This window comes from Sceloporus undulatus, chromosome 6, assembly GCF_019175285.1.
Source record: "Sceloporus undulatus isolate JIND9_A2432 ecotype Alabama chromosome 6, SceUnd_v1.1, whole genome shotgun sequence".
Lineage (NCBI taxonomy): Eukaryota > Metazoa > Chordata > Lepidosauria > Squamata > Phrynosomatidae > Sceloporus > Sceloporus undulatus.
Window position 1 is genome coordinate 44,451,377 of NC_056527.1, and position 19,796 is coordinate 44,471,172.

At 37.2% G+C, this 19,796-nt stretch overlaps 1 protein-coding gene across 4 annotated transcripts in view; it reads right to left on the reverse strand.

The window, feature by feature from the left end:
• Nucleotides 1–1,901: 1,901 nt before the first annotated feature.
• Nucleotides 1,902–19,796, reverse strand: part of ANKRD28 (ankyrin repeat domain 28) — a 104,374-nt gene continuing 86,479 nt past the window's right edge. For 2 of the 4 annotated variants that reach the window (XM_042474108.1, XM_042474106.1), the window contains exons 19-28: nucleotides 14,979–15,066; nucleotides 13,317–13,434; nucleotides 12,000–12,219; nucleotides 11,116–11,203; nucleotides 10,939–11,022; nucleotides 9,547–9,692; nucleotides 8,986–9,068; nucleotides 7,905–7,987; nucleotides 5,924–6,015; nucleotides 1,902–3,842 (exon numbers count right to left, since the gene is read on the reverse strand). In XM_042474108.1, the coding sequence (XP_042330042.1) occupies nucleotides 3,556–3,842; nucleotides 5,924–6,015; nucleotides 7,905–7,987; nucleotides 8,986–9,068; nucleotides 9,547–9,692; nucleotides 10,939–11,022; nucleotides 11,116–11,203; nucleotides 12,000–12,219; nucleotides 13,317–13,434; nucleotides 14,979–15,066 (1,289 nt within the window). In that variant the 3' untranslated portion in view covers nucleotides 1,902–3,555. The other 2 variants (XM_042474107.1, XM_042474109.1) reach the window with 2 other exon arrangements.

The window sequence follows — 19,796 nt, forward strand, 5'->3', positions numbered from 1 at the left end:
CAACAAGAAATAAAGAGGAGTTTTAGGTTATTTTCACACTAGTCCTTTTCAGTGAAGACAGAGGAAGAAAGCACTGCAGCCTACTGTTCTGTCTTCACACAGATTTCATCCACCAGCAACTCTGCAGCCAGGGAATGTGAGTTATACAGGGTGCCTTTCTTGGAGGAAAACAGCAAGCACATTAAGCAACAGGCTGCAGGGAGGAGTTGAGGTCTGCTTGGCAGCCTGCCCCTGCTGCACATCAGAGGAGACTCTTAAAGTGTTTCAAAAGCTTTAGAAGGATCTTTCTGCCTCAAGCCCATTGCCTAAGGCATGTACTGTTCCCCTGCAAGAAACAAACCTCGTGCCTGGGGGCAGGTCCTGCCTGCTACTCGAAGTGAATGTTGCCAAATCTATATTACGGATGTAGAGCCTGTCTCATCTTGGAAGCTAAGCAGGCAGAATAGGATTAGCAGCTCCCATTATTGCTTAGTCACCTATTGTTAGGTAGGAAAGCATGGACCCTTCACAGGTTTGAGGAATCAACAGATTCAAGGAGATCTCAGGAAAGAAAAACATTGGAAGATTCAGACTGGTGTCCCAAAACCAAATGTATCAAATCAGAAGTAGTTTCCTGGGGTGTAAGCCCCGTTTCTGGGAAAGATGAAGACTGATTCAATTAAGTCTCGGCTTCCTTTAGCAGAATTTACAATTGATAGTGCTAAATCTCTTGAGTCTCTCTGAGATTAGTTTTAGCAAAGTAAGACAAACAGACAATATGCAAACTTTGTAGCTAAAAACATTACTAATTACATATAAGGTTCATTAGAATATATTTACATGCAGTGCCTAAGCCCTGGCTAACTACATAAAGGATTCTAAGAAGAGAGGAGCTCAGCAGAGCCTGCACTCACCATCTTGAGGGAGGATGAAGAGGGAAGAGTCTTATATGCTTGCAAGCACACCTGGAAGGTCTTCTGCTCACATGGTGTGATTGCTTAGATACATCCCCCCCAACGGGTGATTGACCCAACAGGGAAGGTTTAAGAGACAGCATGTCGGGGGTAAATGCATGCAAGAAACTCTTACTCTATAAAGACCACTGCTCTAAAAGCAAATGAGTGAAGGCAGTTAAAGAGAATACTTGTTTGGAAAGCATTTTCCTACACATTCAAGTCACCTCTGTGCTGCCTTGTTGGACTTTAAAGACCTTACTTTTTTTTTTGGGGGGGGGTGATAAAATGTGAAGTTAGCATTGGGCTATTGAGTTGGGCAAAACAACCACTGATGAGGCCTTTAAAAACAATTTTAATTCCACCTGCAACTGATTATAGGAAAGTCATGGTGCAACAAGCACTACAGTGTTCCAGTGCAGAAGCACCTTGAGGTTTTTTGGTAAAAATCACTGCTCATTTTGATTTGAGCATTCCAAAACTTAGCAACCTTACTGAGCTAAAAGCAGCACCTTTAAGAAGCAAGCAAAGGTAACTTAAACATAGAAGGAAAACCTTATCAGCAACATTCAAGAAGTTAATACGTAGCCACTTCAAAACCAATGTCTACAATAGCAATTCTGGTAAATAAGTATATTGATTACTCTGTTTACCTGTTGTGTAAATTCCACAATTCCATTTCTACAGTGATGTAGAAAATAACAGGCTGCTTGCCTGTAACTGTCGTTTTTTAAGGGGTCACCTGTGCTCTCAACCTTTTCTACTGTCCAACAGCTGTTACATATATCAAATTGCAATCATCAATAATCATGCAGCCCCCAAAATATTCCTTTAAGTAGTTGAATAAACTATCTCTGCTTAAATCAAGAGGACTTAAAGAGGTTTTGTAGAACAGGATTTATAGATCTGAGGTATTTATAAGAGAAGCCCTTTAAAGATTTAACAGTTATTCCACACTTGATACACAGATTATGCATTAAATACAACTCTCACATCTGGGTTTTATTATACTCTGTAAAATATACACAGGAATCTTGATGTACTGAAAGAGTGCAGGTAAATACAGTATTCAAGCAGTCGCTATTTCTATGTACATGCTCATTAATTCTTCAAAAACCCACAAAATTATCAAATAGATCAAAATACTGTCCTGTGTTTCCACACTATGTTCAGAAAACAAGCTGATAATTTACAATGGCATTAAGATTTCCAGTTTCACAATACAAAAAAGGATAAAAGAAGGTTGGGGTGAGTTTTTTTGTTTTTATGTCAACATGCAAGATGTTCTTGCATGTACAAAGCAAGTAACAACTGTTACTTTCCAATTAAAGCAGAACCAAATAAAGTAAAGTCTCAACAAACTTTAGCTTAGATTTCAGGAAAAAAAATCTTTCTTCATCTTCTTCTTTTACAGTAGCCTATTATAAATTAGACAAACTCAGGGCAAGTTTTAAGTATAACAAAGGGACATGCATCTTTTGATAAACTGCAAATTGAAGAACTTTGTCTGCTTCCAAAGATTTGATACTGCAACTCTGATAAAAGGGAAACCATTTTAAATCACATACGCACCTTGACCACATCCTGTGCCTTAAAAGCCAAGGGTTTTTGTCGTCATTTTTGTTTTTTAAAAAATAATATATACACCATAGAGGCACAAATCCCATTTGATTGTAAGATGTAGAGGATCAGGTAGGTTGTAGAAAAATTAAGTTTCCCTAAGGCAGCCAAGCAGGGTATCAGGATATTGCAATTCTGTTTTGATGCAGTTTCACTTGCCCAAATAACTACCGGTCTTGTATTTTGAATAAAAATATATCTTTAAAACAGCAGGATTTTCCCCCTGTAAATGAAAGAAAGTTGTGCAATAAACAATTGCATCACTCTCTTCCCTTCCTTTGTTATACTGTACACATTTCACCCTGATTACTCCTGGTTAAACTAATTACAGCTTTAGTATTTAAGATTGGGAAATGTTCTTTTTCATTATATTTAAGAGAAAAACAGAACTGAAGACATGTTTTCATGGTACGTTTCATTTAATAGTGTTGGAAGGCTGTTAGATATTTAAAAACAAATCAACATTTAAAACCAAATTCCAAGATTAATAGCCAGAAGTAATTTTAGGGTTGGTTAAGACTATTACTTATTAAACTATTCAAGTTTTCTCAAAAAAGTATTCTTTAATTTAAAAAAATCTAAGTTATTTGGTCCTTTGGCAATTTGCTGCACAAACAATGCCTTCTGTACCAAACTCAATTATTGCCTTCAAAATGGTCTTAGTTTTATATTGAAATCTATTGTCCTCTTTGTTGTATAATCGTGTATTCATTTATACAGACAATGGTGCAGTCTTGTTGGGAATATTCATGGCACCCACCATACTGCAATTAAATAACATTCTATGTAATTTTTTGCACCATGGATTCCAAGTTTTTTCTTTGCATAAACCTTTTCCTGAAAAGTCTTTTGGGAGTCACACAAACACCTCATGTGCTCCCTGTGTTTTTTTAAAACTTCTTTTCACAATGTCCTTTATATATTCAACAAGGCTGCTTCCTCCAACGACACGATCTTGAAATTCAGCAACTAAATTCACTTTTCAGGCTTCTAATAAAACTGTTTAATAGGTTTCAGAATCTGAGTCATTAAGTTCGTCTTCTTCTGTATATGGATAGCCATCTTCTCTCCCTATGTTGTTGAAACTGCAGAAAGAGCTATGTTCACTCCTGATAATTGGCAAGGAGTCAAAGGTGACTGTTTTTGAGGCGTTGGTATAATGATTAATGGCATTGAATGTAAGAGAAGGTAATGTACTGCTTGATGAAACAGGCATCATCGTGGCCAAAATGAGAGCTAAGCAATCAGCCACATCCTTATTGGGAGCACAGGCCAAAGCTGGTGTATACCCTAGAGTGAAAATAAAATCAATTTTGCTGAAAGACAGGAACAAAATCTTCATATAATTTGTCCAATCAACTGATACAACATTAACATATAATGTAATTATAGTATGATTCCCCATACCTGGCTTTCATGATTATTAAGTTTCTGATGGTTCCTATATCTTCAATAAAACACAACCTTCCTTTACTGTTACACATGCACCTTACACAGAGTATGCTTACATCTGAGAAATATCCTCCTTAAATAGCAGGAATTCACAGTGGTGATGAAACTGTGATAGAATGTGTAACAATGGTTCTACACTTGAGATCGGCATGAGCAGCTGCCACTTACTTCCTCATGTCCATTTGTTCTGGCCAATAAAAGATCTGCTCTTTCATTTAAAAATATTACTAACTTCTCATATCTAAACAGTTGAAGTTACCTAATCCCTTGCTTACAAGGTACAATTCACCCTCTACAACCTATCACATAATTATGTTTGAACACAAACAGCAACGTGAATGAGCCTTTGAAAAAGTGTAGATAACCCAAGTTCCTAAAAGCCAGACTGCACATCAAAACAACACAGAAATGGATAAAATCAAAATTACTGCAAATGACCCCTGTAAGGACATTAAGAACAGCACATATACTGAATCTTATACGCCAAATTAAAACACAGCAATGTTACAGGAAAACATTATTTTTCTTGTAAGACAAGGGAGGGGGGCAGAGACAAAAAGTGCAAAGAAAAATTAGTAGGCAGAAAAAGGGTGTTTATCCCTTGCATCAACACCAATTTTGATAGGTCTCTTTTCTTTCCCTCAATGAGACTCCAAAACCAGAAATAAGCCTGGTAATGGTGAGAGGGGCACACCATAGTTTCCCCTCAAGTCCCCTAAACCTAGTTATCTTTGTAGGCACCTATCAAGATTATGATCCAGAGCTCAACTGTAGTTTTTTGGCATATGTGTGGTAATGCAGGATGATGGGGTAGATTATCCTATTGGTGATACTGGGAAAAGAAAAGACTGTGTATCATTCGGGATAATGAAGAGATGTCTGGGATAATGAGGAGACGTGTGGGGAGGAACTACCAAGATCATTCTTGTGGGAAGCCATAGATTGGGATAAGCCCTTGGGAAGACAAAATGTTTTGAGTTGTTGGAAAATGGAATTAAGGCTTTTGTAACATGTGAATTGTCAGGACTCTAAATATACTATGTAACTGGCAAAAAAAACCTCTCAGTTCTAACAACTACTGAAAAATGTTTTTCTGAATCTGCTGAAGGCTTGTGTTCCTGGAGTGGAGCTAAGATGTACATTATAGCACCCCAAAGTTACAGAATATATTTGCCAAGAGTAACTTGCAGTTTTGCCTTTGAATTACACTTGAAGAAAAGGCTCAGAGGAAGTCTATAGTTAGTTTGGCTAGTCTGGTTTAGTATGCACATGTCCAGTTATCATTTCATCATAGTTACATATACTCATTACTTGGCTCAAAGGAACAAAATTAAAGTTGTCATATTAAACCCAAATGCAGCTGGGTTGTCATGCCATCCTGTAAAATAATTCCAAAGGAAACTGCTTCCCCTCAATCTGTGGTTATTCCAAACATGTGGAAAATGTAAAGAATCTGAACAGATAAAAGTGTTGTTTTTGTTGCTTAACAAACTCTTACAGAAGAGGCATCAAAACAAATGTATGAAAACAGACAATACTATGATACCAACATTACAACCTGTGTAAATTTACAGCGCTTCATAAATAAAGGTTAATAATAATAATAATAATAACTAAACTCTTCTTCTTCACAGAATCCATAATTATCAGCTTAATGGAATTCACTTAAGTGACCACTGGCTATGATGATTTTTAAAATGACATTAGACAAATGCATTGGATAGATCACCTATTATTCCCCAGAGAACTAAATACAACTTCAATGTTTGGAGACAGTGCACCAAGTGTCTTGGGTTATCTGACTGGTGATTGCTGGAAAGAGAATGCTCTACTCACTACAATCTACTGATTGAACAGTCTTTATGTTACTCTTTATGTTTTATGTTATGTAAAAATTCAGCTTGTGTCCATTTACTTACCATTCTCATCTACTGCAAGAACACTTGCTCCTTTCCCTAGAAGTTCTTGAACTACAACCGTCAGTCCATTTCGAGCAGCAACATGCAAAGGCCTAAGGAAAAATCCAATGCACTGTGACAAACCTTACAAGATATAAAGATCACCACACAATAATGTATTTTCTTAGGAGCAATTTTGTTTTTATGTGTTTGTGAAGAGACAACTATGTCTAAATATCAACTTTACAATTTCCAGAGTAGAAATACAACTAGCCAATATTCAGCTGGTTAGACTGAATAATTTGTAAATATGATTTTTAAATAAACATCTATTGTTTTGAATCTGTAAAAATCAGTCAATTGGTATAATTCAGGGAAAATGGAAGTGGCGACTCTACAATGTATGAACCAAATGAATACCCATGTAACTGATTATTTAAAAAACAACAACGAAAGCTTAATCTATTGTACATGAAACTGACATGACCATAACACAGTTACAAACAGAAACTAGTGTGTCAATAACTAGCAGTACTACCTCTCTCTGAGTTGCCTTCCTGTCCAGAACTTGCAAATTAATGTTCCTGGTTTAACTTGTTTTGTGCTCTTTGAGGCTTCTGCCAATAGCTTTGGTTAAAGCTGTTAATAAGATTCAGCCCTTGTGTACTACTATTATCAAATTTAAATTTTTCAGGAATACTTATAAAAATACATTTTCTCCTACCCCCTTCCATCAGAAGTATGTAATATATTTTCTCTGCACATGGTCAGTGCATGCCCAATGCCTTTCTAAAAAAAACAACAACTAAGTAATACATTCCTAAAAGAGTTATTGTGCATTCTCTTTCACAACAGGTACAGTAGAGAAAAAAGTCTTATAAAACTAAAATAATATATATCTTAAAGCTAGCTTGTTTCAAGTTCACACATACCACCCACTCCCTTTCATTTTAATTTCTTTTAGAGTATTTATACCCCTCTCTTTGGCCACAAAGGCTCACAGAGAGGCTTACAAATTGTTAATTAGACAGTCCCTTCAACATTGCCACAAGGGAAAGCTTAGAAGATCCAATCTGAATAAATGCAGCTTATCGTGTTCCCACAGATTGTTAAACTGTTATTGATTTTACTTATGATAACTTGAAACATACCAACATGAAATCTGAGATTCATTTCAACGAAACGATGGTTAAAATTCATCTCTGTTTATGGACTGGATGACACATTCTTGGTAACTGAGCCTAAAAGCTGAAGATTTCTATATCTTACAGACATGACAGAGAACAGGGAGCACATGAGCCCAAAACTCATTACCACTCATCTTCGTAAGGATTTGGGCCAAGAAGCAAATCCTAACAGTTCACAGATAGCGAATAGGAACTTGCCCCCAAAACTTAGTATAAGGTGAAGGGGAGGGGGGAGTCCTAAGCTTCAGAAAATAAAAACATTCCTTTGAGTTCCCTGTAGTAGAAAGTTCATCCCAAGCTGATTTTCTCCCAACTGTTCCCACAGAATACACATCAAATTCTCACAGAAAGTATACAAAACCCACATACAACAGCCTCCTTCATAGAGAAAATACACACAAGCATGTTAATCCTTGTCCTCCATTCTCCCTCATGATCACAGCATCACCACTGCAATGGTCTACACGCCAGACAGTAATTTCCCACTAGCCAATCAACACTGTCCTGCTACACAATCCACTACATGATCACTTCAAAACCCCATCTGTCCCACACAAATGCATGTATATCAAGCAACAATGTCTGCAGGGGCCTATTGATTTTATTTATGTGGCACCCAGTGACCTTCTTAATAAACAAAGACAGCAGCTGGGAGTTCAGTACTTAACTGTGCAGTGATCCAAATGTCACAGTTGAAAAACAATTTTAAAAAGGGGACAGAAGTTTTCCAGGTGAAATGGGCAGTCAAGCACTCACAGGCATCATACTGGTAACTTCAGCACTATACCAGAGTTGTACGCAGATTCTCAACTTACGTTTGTAATGCTGCATTGGTGGCATTGATGAGATTACGATCTGTTATCTTCTCTAGGATTAACAAGGCACTAGTTTCATGACCCTAAGGAGAAAACAAAAGAAAAAGAATGTGATTACTTTAAACTTCCCATTTAACAAATCTACATATTATTTTAAATTTAAATATGTTTTGCACATATCCTTAAAATAATTCATTTAAGTCATACATGTAGACAACAGATATTTGTAATCTGCAGGTGACATTTTAATTAGTATCAAGAACCAGTACTAATGGTTAGTTTATTACTCGTTGGACAGAGCTGGCTCCAAGACTCTGGAAATTATAGATGACGGTAAATAAAAGCTTCACTTGCTTTCTTACTTCAGTGGTTATGCTTGCCATTTATTTAATTTATAACCTACCTTACTCCCAGCATGGGATTTGTACTAACTGTTGTCTGCTCTGTCTGAGAACTCTCTCATACTCCCTTCCCTTTCACCCAAATTCCTGTACATCTGGTGGGTCCACTATCTAAGACAAAGGTCTTTCTATTAAATTGAATGGTTCTTGAGCAGAATTTAAATATTAACTTGACTACACCCATTAGCTGGTCTTAATCATCATCTTAGTCCTGCACTTAAATCATTGCAGTTAAAAACTCAGTTGCAATGCCTCATAATATGGCTTTAACTATGAATGAAATGAAGATGGTACAAAGCTCTCTACTTTTCTACTATCTGCAGTCCAAGTGCTGCAATACTACTCCTGCATTTTAGTTGGCAAGGACAAAGTGTGGCCCATGGGTAGCCTCTCTGGTGCTGTGTTATGGGAAGCCATTTAAGGGAAGAAATGATCATTTCCACTTTAGAAGGAAAGCTTTACAATAAGTGGGGGGAATGGCCCCAAATAGTGCTTTCTGGGGGCATTACTGGCCATTTTATAGGAAAGGGGAATAGGGAGGCAGGGTGTCTGGAGGAACTGAAGGGCAGAAGCTGTCCTCTGGGATATTGCTGAAGCCAGCAATGTTATCTGACTATAGAAATTATTAATAACAAAAGCGTGAGAAGCAATAAATCACAGAAGCCTGAAATGATAATTACCTTGCTGCAAGCCAAATGCAGTGCAGTGTTTTTACACTTATCTTGCAAGGTCAGATCAGCTTTAGCACTGCTAACCAACACCTCTGAAAGAAATAAAAACTTACCATTATGTTAAAAAAAAAAAAGGAAGATCGAGTTGTAAAAAGGAACTGTAAACCCTCCTCCCCCAATCACCTAGAGACAAACATCATGTCAGCAGAAATTGTAAATAAGCCTATCAATCTCTTTTTGAAAAATGAAGCATTGCTCATCATCTCACTATCCTTCAAGCTCCTGGCCAAGTAGAAAATAGTTCCTGTCTCAGCTTAATTTATACAACAGTATGATTCTGTAGTGGTTCTTTTTATGCACGCATATGTTTGTCAGGGCAAACCAATTTGTTTGTTAAAATCAATCTAAATACCAACAAAAACAGCTGCTCAGTTGATACAGAGGATTTCTGAAGCCCTTTAGATTCTATCTGTACAACCTCCACTCTGATTCTAATGCAACTGTTAAAAAAGGCAACAGGTTTATTGTCAATAGTTATGAAAATTATATATATATCGTTTTTCTTTTTACCAACTGTATTTGTCTGTCCATTTTCTGCAGCCATCATTAGAGGGGTTTTTCCAGAAGAATCTACAGCATTTACTTGTGCATTATGGCTGAGCAAAAGCTGTAAGCACTCTACATGATCTGTAAAGGCAGCTGCATGAAGAGGTGTTCTGAAGAGGGGGAAAAGCAGAGGAAAAAAATTAGAAAAGCACCCAAACACAGCAAAGAAAAAGCACAGAAAACAAAATGTAGCAGTGTGGAACCCTCCAGTTCAAGTCTCAAATGAGCCATGCTCTCTTCCAAAAACATCCCTTTCATTCCCTCTTCTCCCTCACTACTCCCATTTCCTATTTTCGCAGATGCCCTTCAAACCTTGCACATTAAGGTAGTGGGAATGCTCAAGAGCCTGAAGGTTTCTACTGCCAGATGTCCACAATTATGCTATCATGAATATCATTTGGGCAAATGGAAGTAAAGTCCAGTTAGCTCCCTGGCTGTTTGGAGAGTGGTTTTTTTGTTTTTTACTGTTTTAGGGTGCAGAGAACCCTCCAAAAAACATAGAATAGGTCCACAAAGGCATTTTTAGCCTTTAAATATTTTTGGCCAAAACCCAACTTTGGGGGTTGAAAAAATCACAGTGAATGCCATGTCTTTTAGGGGCTGGTGGGAGATCTCAGGGGATCTGCTGATTCCCTATGGGCTGCATCTGGCCCATGGGATACACCATTCCCATGTCTTCTGTATTATAATTGGGACTCAGAATTCTCTTTGCCAGTTCCATCCAGATACAGGTATGTGGAGTTTCATGACAGAAATTTAAGTAGTACTACTCATACTTTTATAAATCAACATGTCCAGGCTTACAAACTGGCTATGGCAATGAGCTTTATACAGAGATATCTTTTAGAAACTTTGGCTGCTATATGTCATAAGTCTATATTGGATTAAAGTTAAGAGAAAATGTAAGGTATATTAAAGCAGATCCCTAGCTACCTGTTGCCTGTTTTTACTAGGGTTGCTCTTCTTCAACATCAGAACAAAAGGCCATATAGGACAAGACTTTCTTAGCCACAGTTTTACTACACAATTGGCCCTCCTTATCCACGAATTCAAGCATACATGGCTTGAAAATATTCAAAAAAAAAAATAATTAAAAATTCCAAATAGCAACCTTGATTTTCCATTTTATATTACAGACACCATTTTCCTTTTCCATTATATTTAATGGGACTTGAGCATTCACAGATTTTGTTATCCATGGGAGGTCCTGGAATCAAACACTAGCAGTTATAAAGGGCCCACTGTAATTTATATTGTTATCTGATTATAAAGTGCCTTCATTTCATATTAAGACAGTCAGGACAGCAAAATTAAAATTAAGAATATGTTTCTTTCATGCAGTACTTTTAACCTTACCTTGATTTTGCATCTATGGAATTTACAATGCCAGAACCCAGCGTATCAATTAACATTTCTGCAGCACCCTCATTATCATTTATCCTATCAAAAATTTAAAAGGCATTTAGTTCAAAATAGACAAACTTTGTTAAAAGCTGTAAAGAAATTTAACTGAGGTTTGTAAACATTACTTACACAGCACAATGTAAAGGGCTGAAAGAATTTCCTTCCATCTTCTGGAAAATTTCCTGCTCCAAAAGTAGTTCCACACAACTGTCATGACCTAAAAAAGTTTTAAATATCAACCAGCAAACTAAAAGTGATATAAATATGTTTTCATTACAAGATAGTATCACTATAGTGTTTTTTTCTTATGTTGTGTAACTTACTGACAACCAATATATATTGTGATACGTTCCTAACAATCAGACAACTTGTCGTGAATGCTCATTTTTGGAGTCTATTATATTGTCACAGCTGCTGTAACAGTTATTGGGTAAAAGCAAGAGGATGTAAGAGGGGAAGATCAATTAAACTGACACTATATTAATTTAAATACTGAATGGGGTGTTTTCTTCCACGTTTGTTCATTGTATCTGAGCTCCAGTATCTTATTTACCTTCTTCCTGTTGAAGAGTCTGATATCACAGACCCACTGCTTGGCTTGACAATCGGTTGCTTTCTATAGAACCACCCTGGTGTGTCTCTGTTAAGTGATCATATGTTACAGTGATCAACTGTAAACTTTCAAAGGTTCTTTTGTAAATTCAAATCACCACAGTAGGTCAGCAGATACTGCTTCTGCCAAGAATCCAGATGAAGTGGGCTATAATCTGTGAAAGTTTATCCTTAATTAGTCTTTAAGGTGTTCACACGATTCTTTTATTATTATCCTAACTGGCTTGTTTCATTTTAGTATTTTATTATCTTGGATAACTTATCTGATCTTTAGCAACTATTAGACTGAACATAGCAACTGAATTTGGGAATGCAAGATGCTTAATTGAATCAGATGAAATTCTAAATCAGCCTACTCCACACCCTTGCATGTATTCTTCAAAAACAACTACTTTACTTACCATTGTAACAGGCCCAGTGCAATGATGTGTACCCATGATTGTCTGCCAGGGCAGGTACTGCATCACCAGATGTCACTGTCTGTAAGAGTGCTCCTAGTACTCCAATATGCCCACATGCAGCTGACAGATGTATAGGTGTTCTTCCTCTGCAATCTCTTAGTATACGTTTTGCACCATGTTGAAGCAACGCTTCTACACACTCCTCATGTCCAGTAACTGCCTGGAAAATGCAACATATAGAGAATACAAAGTACAGGGAGTGACATATATACACCATGATGAAATCAGAAAGTTCATATCTTCAAGTCAGTATGTAATCCTTCAACTACGTAACTACTGTATTAGCCTTGCTCATTTAAAAAAAAACAGAAAGCTAAATCGAGGCCTACTATCCATATACAGTCAGCCATCGGTATCCACAGATGTTTTTATCCATGGATTCAAGCATCCATGGTTTCAAAATATTTTAAAAATATATAAATTTCCAAAAACGAACATTGCCACTTTATATAAGGAACACCATTTTACTATGCCATTTAATGGGACTTGAATAGCCACTGATTTTGTTATCCATGGGAGGTCCTGGAACCAAATCCCAGCAGATACCAAGGGCCCACTGTATGTACAAGAGCTAAAAAGAGTTAATTGTATACATGCCTTTGGACTTTGCCAAAGAGTAACAGGCTTCTGGGTCTCCAGCAGCAGTAGCAATGCTCTTCTCCTCCTAGAGGCCCATGTGCCTAGTTCAACCCTTAAATTGATGATGAATATCTTCCTTATTAGTATTCAAGGAAGGCCTGGAAACAGACATAACAAGAGGAGCTCTCTACTTTTGATATGTCAAAGCTGAAAGATGTGAAGTGGCATATAGTTGGATCACTGGGGGAAAATAAGGGAGTATTACAGGGATGCATAGAAGAATATGAAGAAAGGAAAAGGTTGACAAAAAATAAGGGGGCAAACATAAATGTTATCTAGGGACAGAATTAGGGGGCTTGTTTGGAAGTGTGATGGTAGGCAGAAAAAGAACTACTGATGTACAGCTTTTTAAAAATTGTATTGTTTTTAGATCATACCATTAAAATATACTGAAAGCTCTAAAACATAGGATATAAATCACTTAAATACAAACATATAGTGAACTTTCTGTTAGCTGCCCTTAGATTTTATTGAAATCATGGCACTTAAAAATCACAGCTGACTTGTCTTACAGGTTTCAGTAGAAACTGACATTCAACTCATTATGTCTATACTATACAATATCACCTATTGATGCAAAAAGCAAGTAGTTGGAGGACACACATTTGTCTCTCTTACCCCTCTATGTAACGCTGTTCGTCCCCATTTATCTTTGGCATCTACATTTGCTCCCTTGTTAAGCAGTGAATAGACACAATCTGTGTGCCCATTGAGAACAGACAACATCAGAGGAGTCCTGGAAGAGATGAAGAATAAATGAGAACACATACCTTCTTCCACAACAACAATCACACAATTGTTAATAATAAACAATTAATTAATAAACTACCCACATGGCAAATCTGGTTGTTATAAAGAGCAAGGTAGTATGATTCTTCAGTTGTGATTGAACCTACAAATGAAGGCCTATCCTTATCAGATGGAACAGACTTTGTTTAAAGCTGAATAAAAAGCAAGACCACTATACAGTTGTGACAGTATGACATGATATGATAGTAATCTGCAAGGTATAGCAGTGCCCAGCCCCACTGATTTTTTAAAATAGTTTATTAATTTCACATCTAAACTGAAAAATATCTAAAAACATCTAAAATTCACATGTCATATAAATAAATCACAAATGAATAATTGTTTTCCAATAACTACTTGCTTCCTTCAGAAAGTTGGTGCTACCTTATCATAAACTGTCTTTTGTTTCTATCATTTCTTATCTTTTACAATTTAACTGAATTTCTTCTCAAGAAGCCTTTACTTCTACTAAGATTGAAAAATTATATAACACAAATATCAAAATTATTTATTAATTTATCATTGAGTACACTTATGTTCTACATTCATTTTTACTCTTCACATAACAATATATTTAACCATATGTAATCACTTGAAAAGTTTATTTTCCTCTGTGGTAAAAGTTCATTTTAACAATACTGAGGTTAATATTGAGACTCAAGAGAACTCTGTTAAGTTAACCCAGTCTTTTATCCAATCAAAACAGTGTAAAAATACAATTTTAGATTGGGAAGACCAAGATCGCCTCTTTCTTTTAGCTCTTGCATTGTTTTAAAATGAATTCTCAGTTTCTTCCCAGCCCATATAAAGTTGTAAATGTTTTTGTTCCATTGTTTAAATGGAACATCATTGCAAATTATAATTACAAATGTATGTAAGCAGCAATTATATGTTAATTATTTTGTCAGTGTTTCTTTAGACTAAATTTCAGTGTTTCTTTAGACCAAATTAAGCTAAAATCCTATACACACTCAGATGTATCATCTACATGAGCCACAGAGAGATTACAAGAATTAAAAATGGGATTTAGCTAATAGAAAATTTCTCCTGGATTTCCACTTTCCCCATAGCACCCATTACCACTTCCCACTGTTTGGGTGGATTTGCTATCCTCCAGAACAGTGCAGCTGGTGATGCTGGAAATTGCAAAGCAAAGGTGAATAACACTACTTTCCCTCCTTCCTCCAATGGTAAAGTTCTGCTGAATCTATGTTCCCTCACTAAACAGAAGAAACTCTTTAATTCACAGATGGGCAAGTTTGGGCAAGTAGAAGGTTAAAAAAAAAGAACCTATCAACAGAATACAGGTTTACTTTTCATTTTGTAAAAGTAAATGCTATTGAATTTAAATGAAACTTTCACTGTATTTACCTGATACTTGGCAAGGCCCACAATTACTAACTTAAAATAAAAAACAGACTAGTTTTCTTCTATCCAGCTCATTTAAAGATACAAAAGAAGAAATAAGGGGGTGGGGACTTTAGAACTTACTGTCCATTTCCATCTTGAATGTCTACAGCATTCTGTGGTTCTGCATTTCCTATCAACAACCGCAAGCATTCTGAATGTCCATTTGTAGCTGGAAAATATTACCAACAAATAAAACACTGAAATTACCATAATATTAGAAAACAGGCAAATCACATTTGCCCCTTCTTCTAGCACCAGTAGAAAATTCCAGAGCTGATTATCTTAGGGGGAAAGCCCTGCACCCACACTTCCAAGCACGTCAAGCTATTCTGCTTCATGTTCAAGTCTGCTGCCCTAATCAAGGAAAAGGCAGGATGTTAAAATGAGAGCAAGAAAGTAGATTGTTTAGAGATGACTAAATTATCACGATTACAAGAAAGCAACTTATTCTTCTTTATGGTCTCTGTGACTCATACACGTGGGTGATTCTCTAGTTAACTTACCGGAAGATGACGAACATCATATGCCAAGACAAACAACAGGATCATTCTTGCAAAAGAAGTATCTGCTGTTGCCTTGATATCTATCCTAAAATGATCAGTGGAGGTAGAAAGTTTTGGGACCAAACAACAATTTTATGTAAGTACCAAAGTGGAATTCCACATAGTCATGCAGTCAGATATGACATCACCAGCACAGAGTGGCCCCACCCCATCTTCCCAAGAAAACCCATGATAGGGTCGGGTCGCCTTAGTGTTGATATAAGTTGGGAACAACTTGAAGGCATACAACAACAACAAAGTCTTAGGTTGTATGTCACAAAAGGTTCAACTGGCTTTTCTGTGAGTAATGCCGGTACCACTGAGAGGGGGATGCAGGAAGGGAGATGAAGAAAAACTGTCAGATACAGATTTTAAAAATCCCCTTAAGAAAAGTTTGATCAAATGTTTGTCAGACAGTGAGATTCTGGCAGCAGAAGGTAGACTCAGAGAGGAAACCACCAAGTACTTTAAGTACAACAACAAAACAGTGGCTGAGACAATACAAGGAATTGGTATATGCTTGAGTGGAATTTTAAAGGCTTGTGAGAGGCCTCAAAAACACAACAAATCTCTGTCTTTGGAAAGGCAGAGTGAATACTCCAAGTCATGAGAAACAGCATGCATAGGTCTTAACTGTGAACTTTCCACTTGGATTCTATTGGTTTAGATTGTGCAGTGGAAACAACTATAAGACAAAAGGAGTGTGAAGAAGCATTTGGTCCACTGTACAATCTGCTTAGTTTTCAGAGACACAACCATGTTAGCCTGCAGTACCAGTATGCAAAGCTCGTTTGAAATTGAGGCCTGAAACACATGGGCCAAAAGAAGTGGCTTCCAGTCGCTTTGGAGTTGTGGCAATTATAGACGACGCACACCCCCAATGTGGCCCTATCTGCTCCAATGCCGCCACAAAAAAGAATCAATTTAAACCAACTCCTAGAAGCTCTGCTTGAGACATGCAACAGCAGCCTGCTTTGGGAGTGGGCTACGGGGTCCCCCGTGATCATGGCCTGATCAGCCACAAGCCACTACTTCCCAGCCATCTTCTTCACCCCTGACTGAAAAAAGTTGCAGCATAATAAGCTTTTTTTGACTTAATCTATTTCCCTAGATGGATGGAGTGAACTAGAGCCTAGATGCAGACTTTTATAATAGACTATATGTCTACACATAGAAATGCAGAATGTGTGGGTATGGTAACAAGGTGACAAGTTCAGTTTTAACAATGGTCAATGAGGGACAAAGACAGGAGGAATGATGTTGCCTAAGGAACTGCTGCCCAAGGCAGGAGTGAAGATTGGAGGAACAACCTAAGATATGCAGACAAAACAATAGTACTGGCAGAAACCAAGAAAGACCTGGAACATTTACTGAAGAAGGTCAAGGAGGAAAATGCCAAGGTACACTTAAATGCTGAACATTAACAAAACAAAAATAATGATTACAGACTATATACAATAATTCCTCTTAGATAACGAGAAAACCGAAATAGTCAAAGAGTTGCCATACCATAGATAAAATATTGATCAAAATGGAGACAGAAGAACACTAGGAATGGAAAGGGCAGCTGTGAAATAACTTGAAAAGAATTTAAAGTGTAAAGATATAACTCTGAACACTAAAGTGAGAATCATCCAAGCCACTGTATTCCTCATCACCATGTACAGAGGCAAGAATTTGACAGTGAACAAAGCCAACAGAAAGAAAATAAACTCATTTGAGAAGTGGTGCTGTGGATGGCCATGAAGACTAAGAAATGGGTTCTAGAACAGATTAAGCTTGAACTCTCCCTGGAAGCCAGGATCACTAAATTGAGGCTGTTGCACTTTGGCCACATCATGAGAAGGCATGAATCACTGGAAAAGGCAATGATACTAGGAAAGGCAGAGGAAACTAGAAAAAGAGGAAGACCACATGCCAGATGGTGAGATTCAATCAGAGGCTACATGCCTGAGTGTGCAAGACCTGACCAGAGCAGTGGAGAACAGGGAGTCTTGGGAAATGTATCATTCACAGATTTGTCATGAGTTGAAGTTGACTCGAGGGCAGTTAACAACAAACAACAACAAGAAACTTGTGGATGGGTGGATGATCATGTGAATGGTGGATGAAGTTTTGGAATGTAGTGTGAAGCAGATTGGGAACCAGAAAAGAGATGTGATAAACTGGCCAGTGGCACCCTTGTGAAGCTGTGATGTTAACAAGTGTTATATATGGTTAGTGTGCAAGGAAAATATTTTCTTTGTTCAACCCATTTTTGATGGATTAGAATTTGCAGATATATTCCAATTCAGCTGTTTCTCGTTGCCATCTTCCTTTATTGTTTTTGTTCTTTATTATTTTATATTGTCCTTTATTGTTCAAAGGCCAGAGATGGAATGTCCAGTAAGACTGAATTGTTCTGCAACCAATTTTTGTGTATTGTGTATGATGCCTCTGAAGACTAAGAGCTCTTGGTATTATTTCTGACAATTAGCAGTATGCTGCATTAATCACTTGCCCCTGAAATGATGAGTCTCCAATTAGAACAAAACATTAACATTTTGTTAGCTCCCACTGACCCAGAAACTTTTCTAGAGAAACCAAACATGATGAAACAGCCAATACGACAGAGACTCCGCTAAGCATACACACTGCTATGAGCCATGGTGGTACATTTCTGAACACATTTTTCTGAGCAGGAGCCTGTGCAAAGAGTATCTGGTGAGTGATGCATGATTTCTTGGGAGAATCCCTTCAGAAACAGCAGAACTAGTAGTGGTGGTGGTAGCAGCTGAACCAAGGTGTCTGAGATAATGTCTGACACCATTGTATCCTATATTAACAGTAAAGAGTAAGCTGCTGTGGTGCTGTAGTTTGAAGCTGTGTGGCAAACACCTGATGAATCCAATGAGCAGAATCAACCTCTCACTCAATGGGCTAGTCCACCCTGCCATTCTTGTTTTTCTTAGAAATGCATTCATCCAAAATATCTGATGAATGCTACTTCAGAGTAGATTTCTCCTTTTACACTGACAATAATTTATCCATGTTGGCAGTTGGAGGTCAGGCATATTCCTCCTCTACTGAGCAAATTATTGGTCCTGAGGAAGTCATCAACAGTCAATGTGAGGAAATCATTTTCCAAGACCAGAATTCCAATTCCATTATGAGCAACTTTTGCTGCTTGAAGCGAAGCGAAGGCCAGTTATATGCTGACTGATCTGCTACCTGAACAGTGATCTCCCTTAAGTAGTCCTTGTTTTGTGAACTCCCAACAAATCATATACATCTGCACTTTATGTCGTTCATCAAGACAGAAGAGGCACTTAGATGTCAAGATCCTACACATACTTAGCCTAATGTAAATATACATATATATATATATATATATATATATATATATATATATATATAGGTATTCTGAATTCAAAAGCAGCACAATCAACAGGACAATGGCTCCCAATTGAGTGCATCCATAGCATAATATTCAGTTGTTGTTTTGTGCCTTCAAGTAGTTTCCGATTTATGGTGACACTAAGGCAAACCTATCACAGGATTTTCTTGACAATATTTATGCAGACGGGGCTTGCCTTTGCTTGCCTCTAAGGCTAAGAGTGTATGACTTGCTCAAGATCACCTTAGTCTTCAGAGTCGTCCAATGCTCAAACCACTACACCACATTGACTTCCAATGTTCAATTAGCTTGTCACATACCAATTGAAAAGTGAGAGAATACTGAAAATGTCCTTGTGAAATATCCTGCTGAACCATGGGACACACTTGTGAAACCTCTGAGAAACTGCAATCACTGGTGCCACTATTTTTAGGTTAGCATTTCCTCTGCAGGAGGTACAACTCATAGGCTGTACAAGAAACAACAAAGGCCCCTATAGAAGTCCAAAAATACACCCAACAAAAAGAGAAAGACACCCATTTGTGATGGCGATAGACAAAGCAAATTCAACAGAGTTGCTTGATGATGTGAGTATTCCCTATGATGTTACTCATGTGGGGAGAATAACCTAACACTCTCTGCCATGTGTGGTGATGGTGGAGTGCATCATGCAAAAGTTACTCAGCCCAAAACTATTCTACAGGCTTCAGACTAATATAAGTGAGTCACAATAACCATACAGAAGAATATTTGAAGCTTTTGCTACAGTTATCATAAAATGTGGCCCAGTAAAAACAAATTGAAAGACAAAAGTTAAATGAATTTAATCTGGACCTAAGAGCAATTTTGAAATTATCAACATAAAAAAGCAAGCAAATCAAAACATATACACTATATACATTTGTCTGATCTAACACATATTTTAACTTCATCAGCTGAAAAGCCTTCAATAGCAGCATTCATACCACTAATAAAACAAGA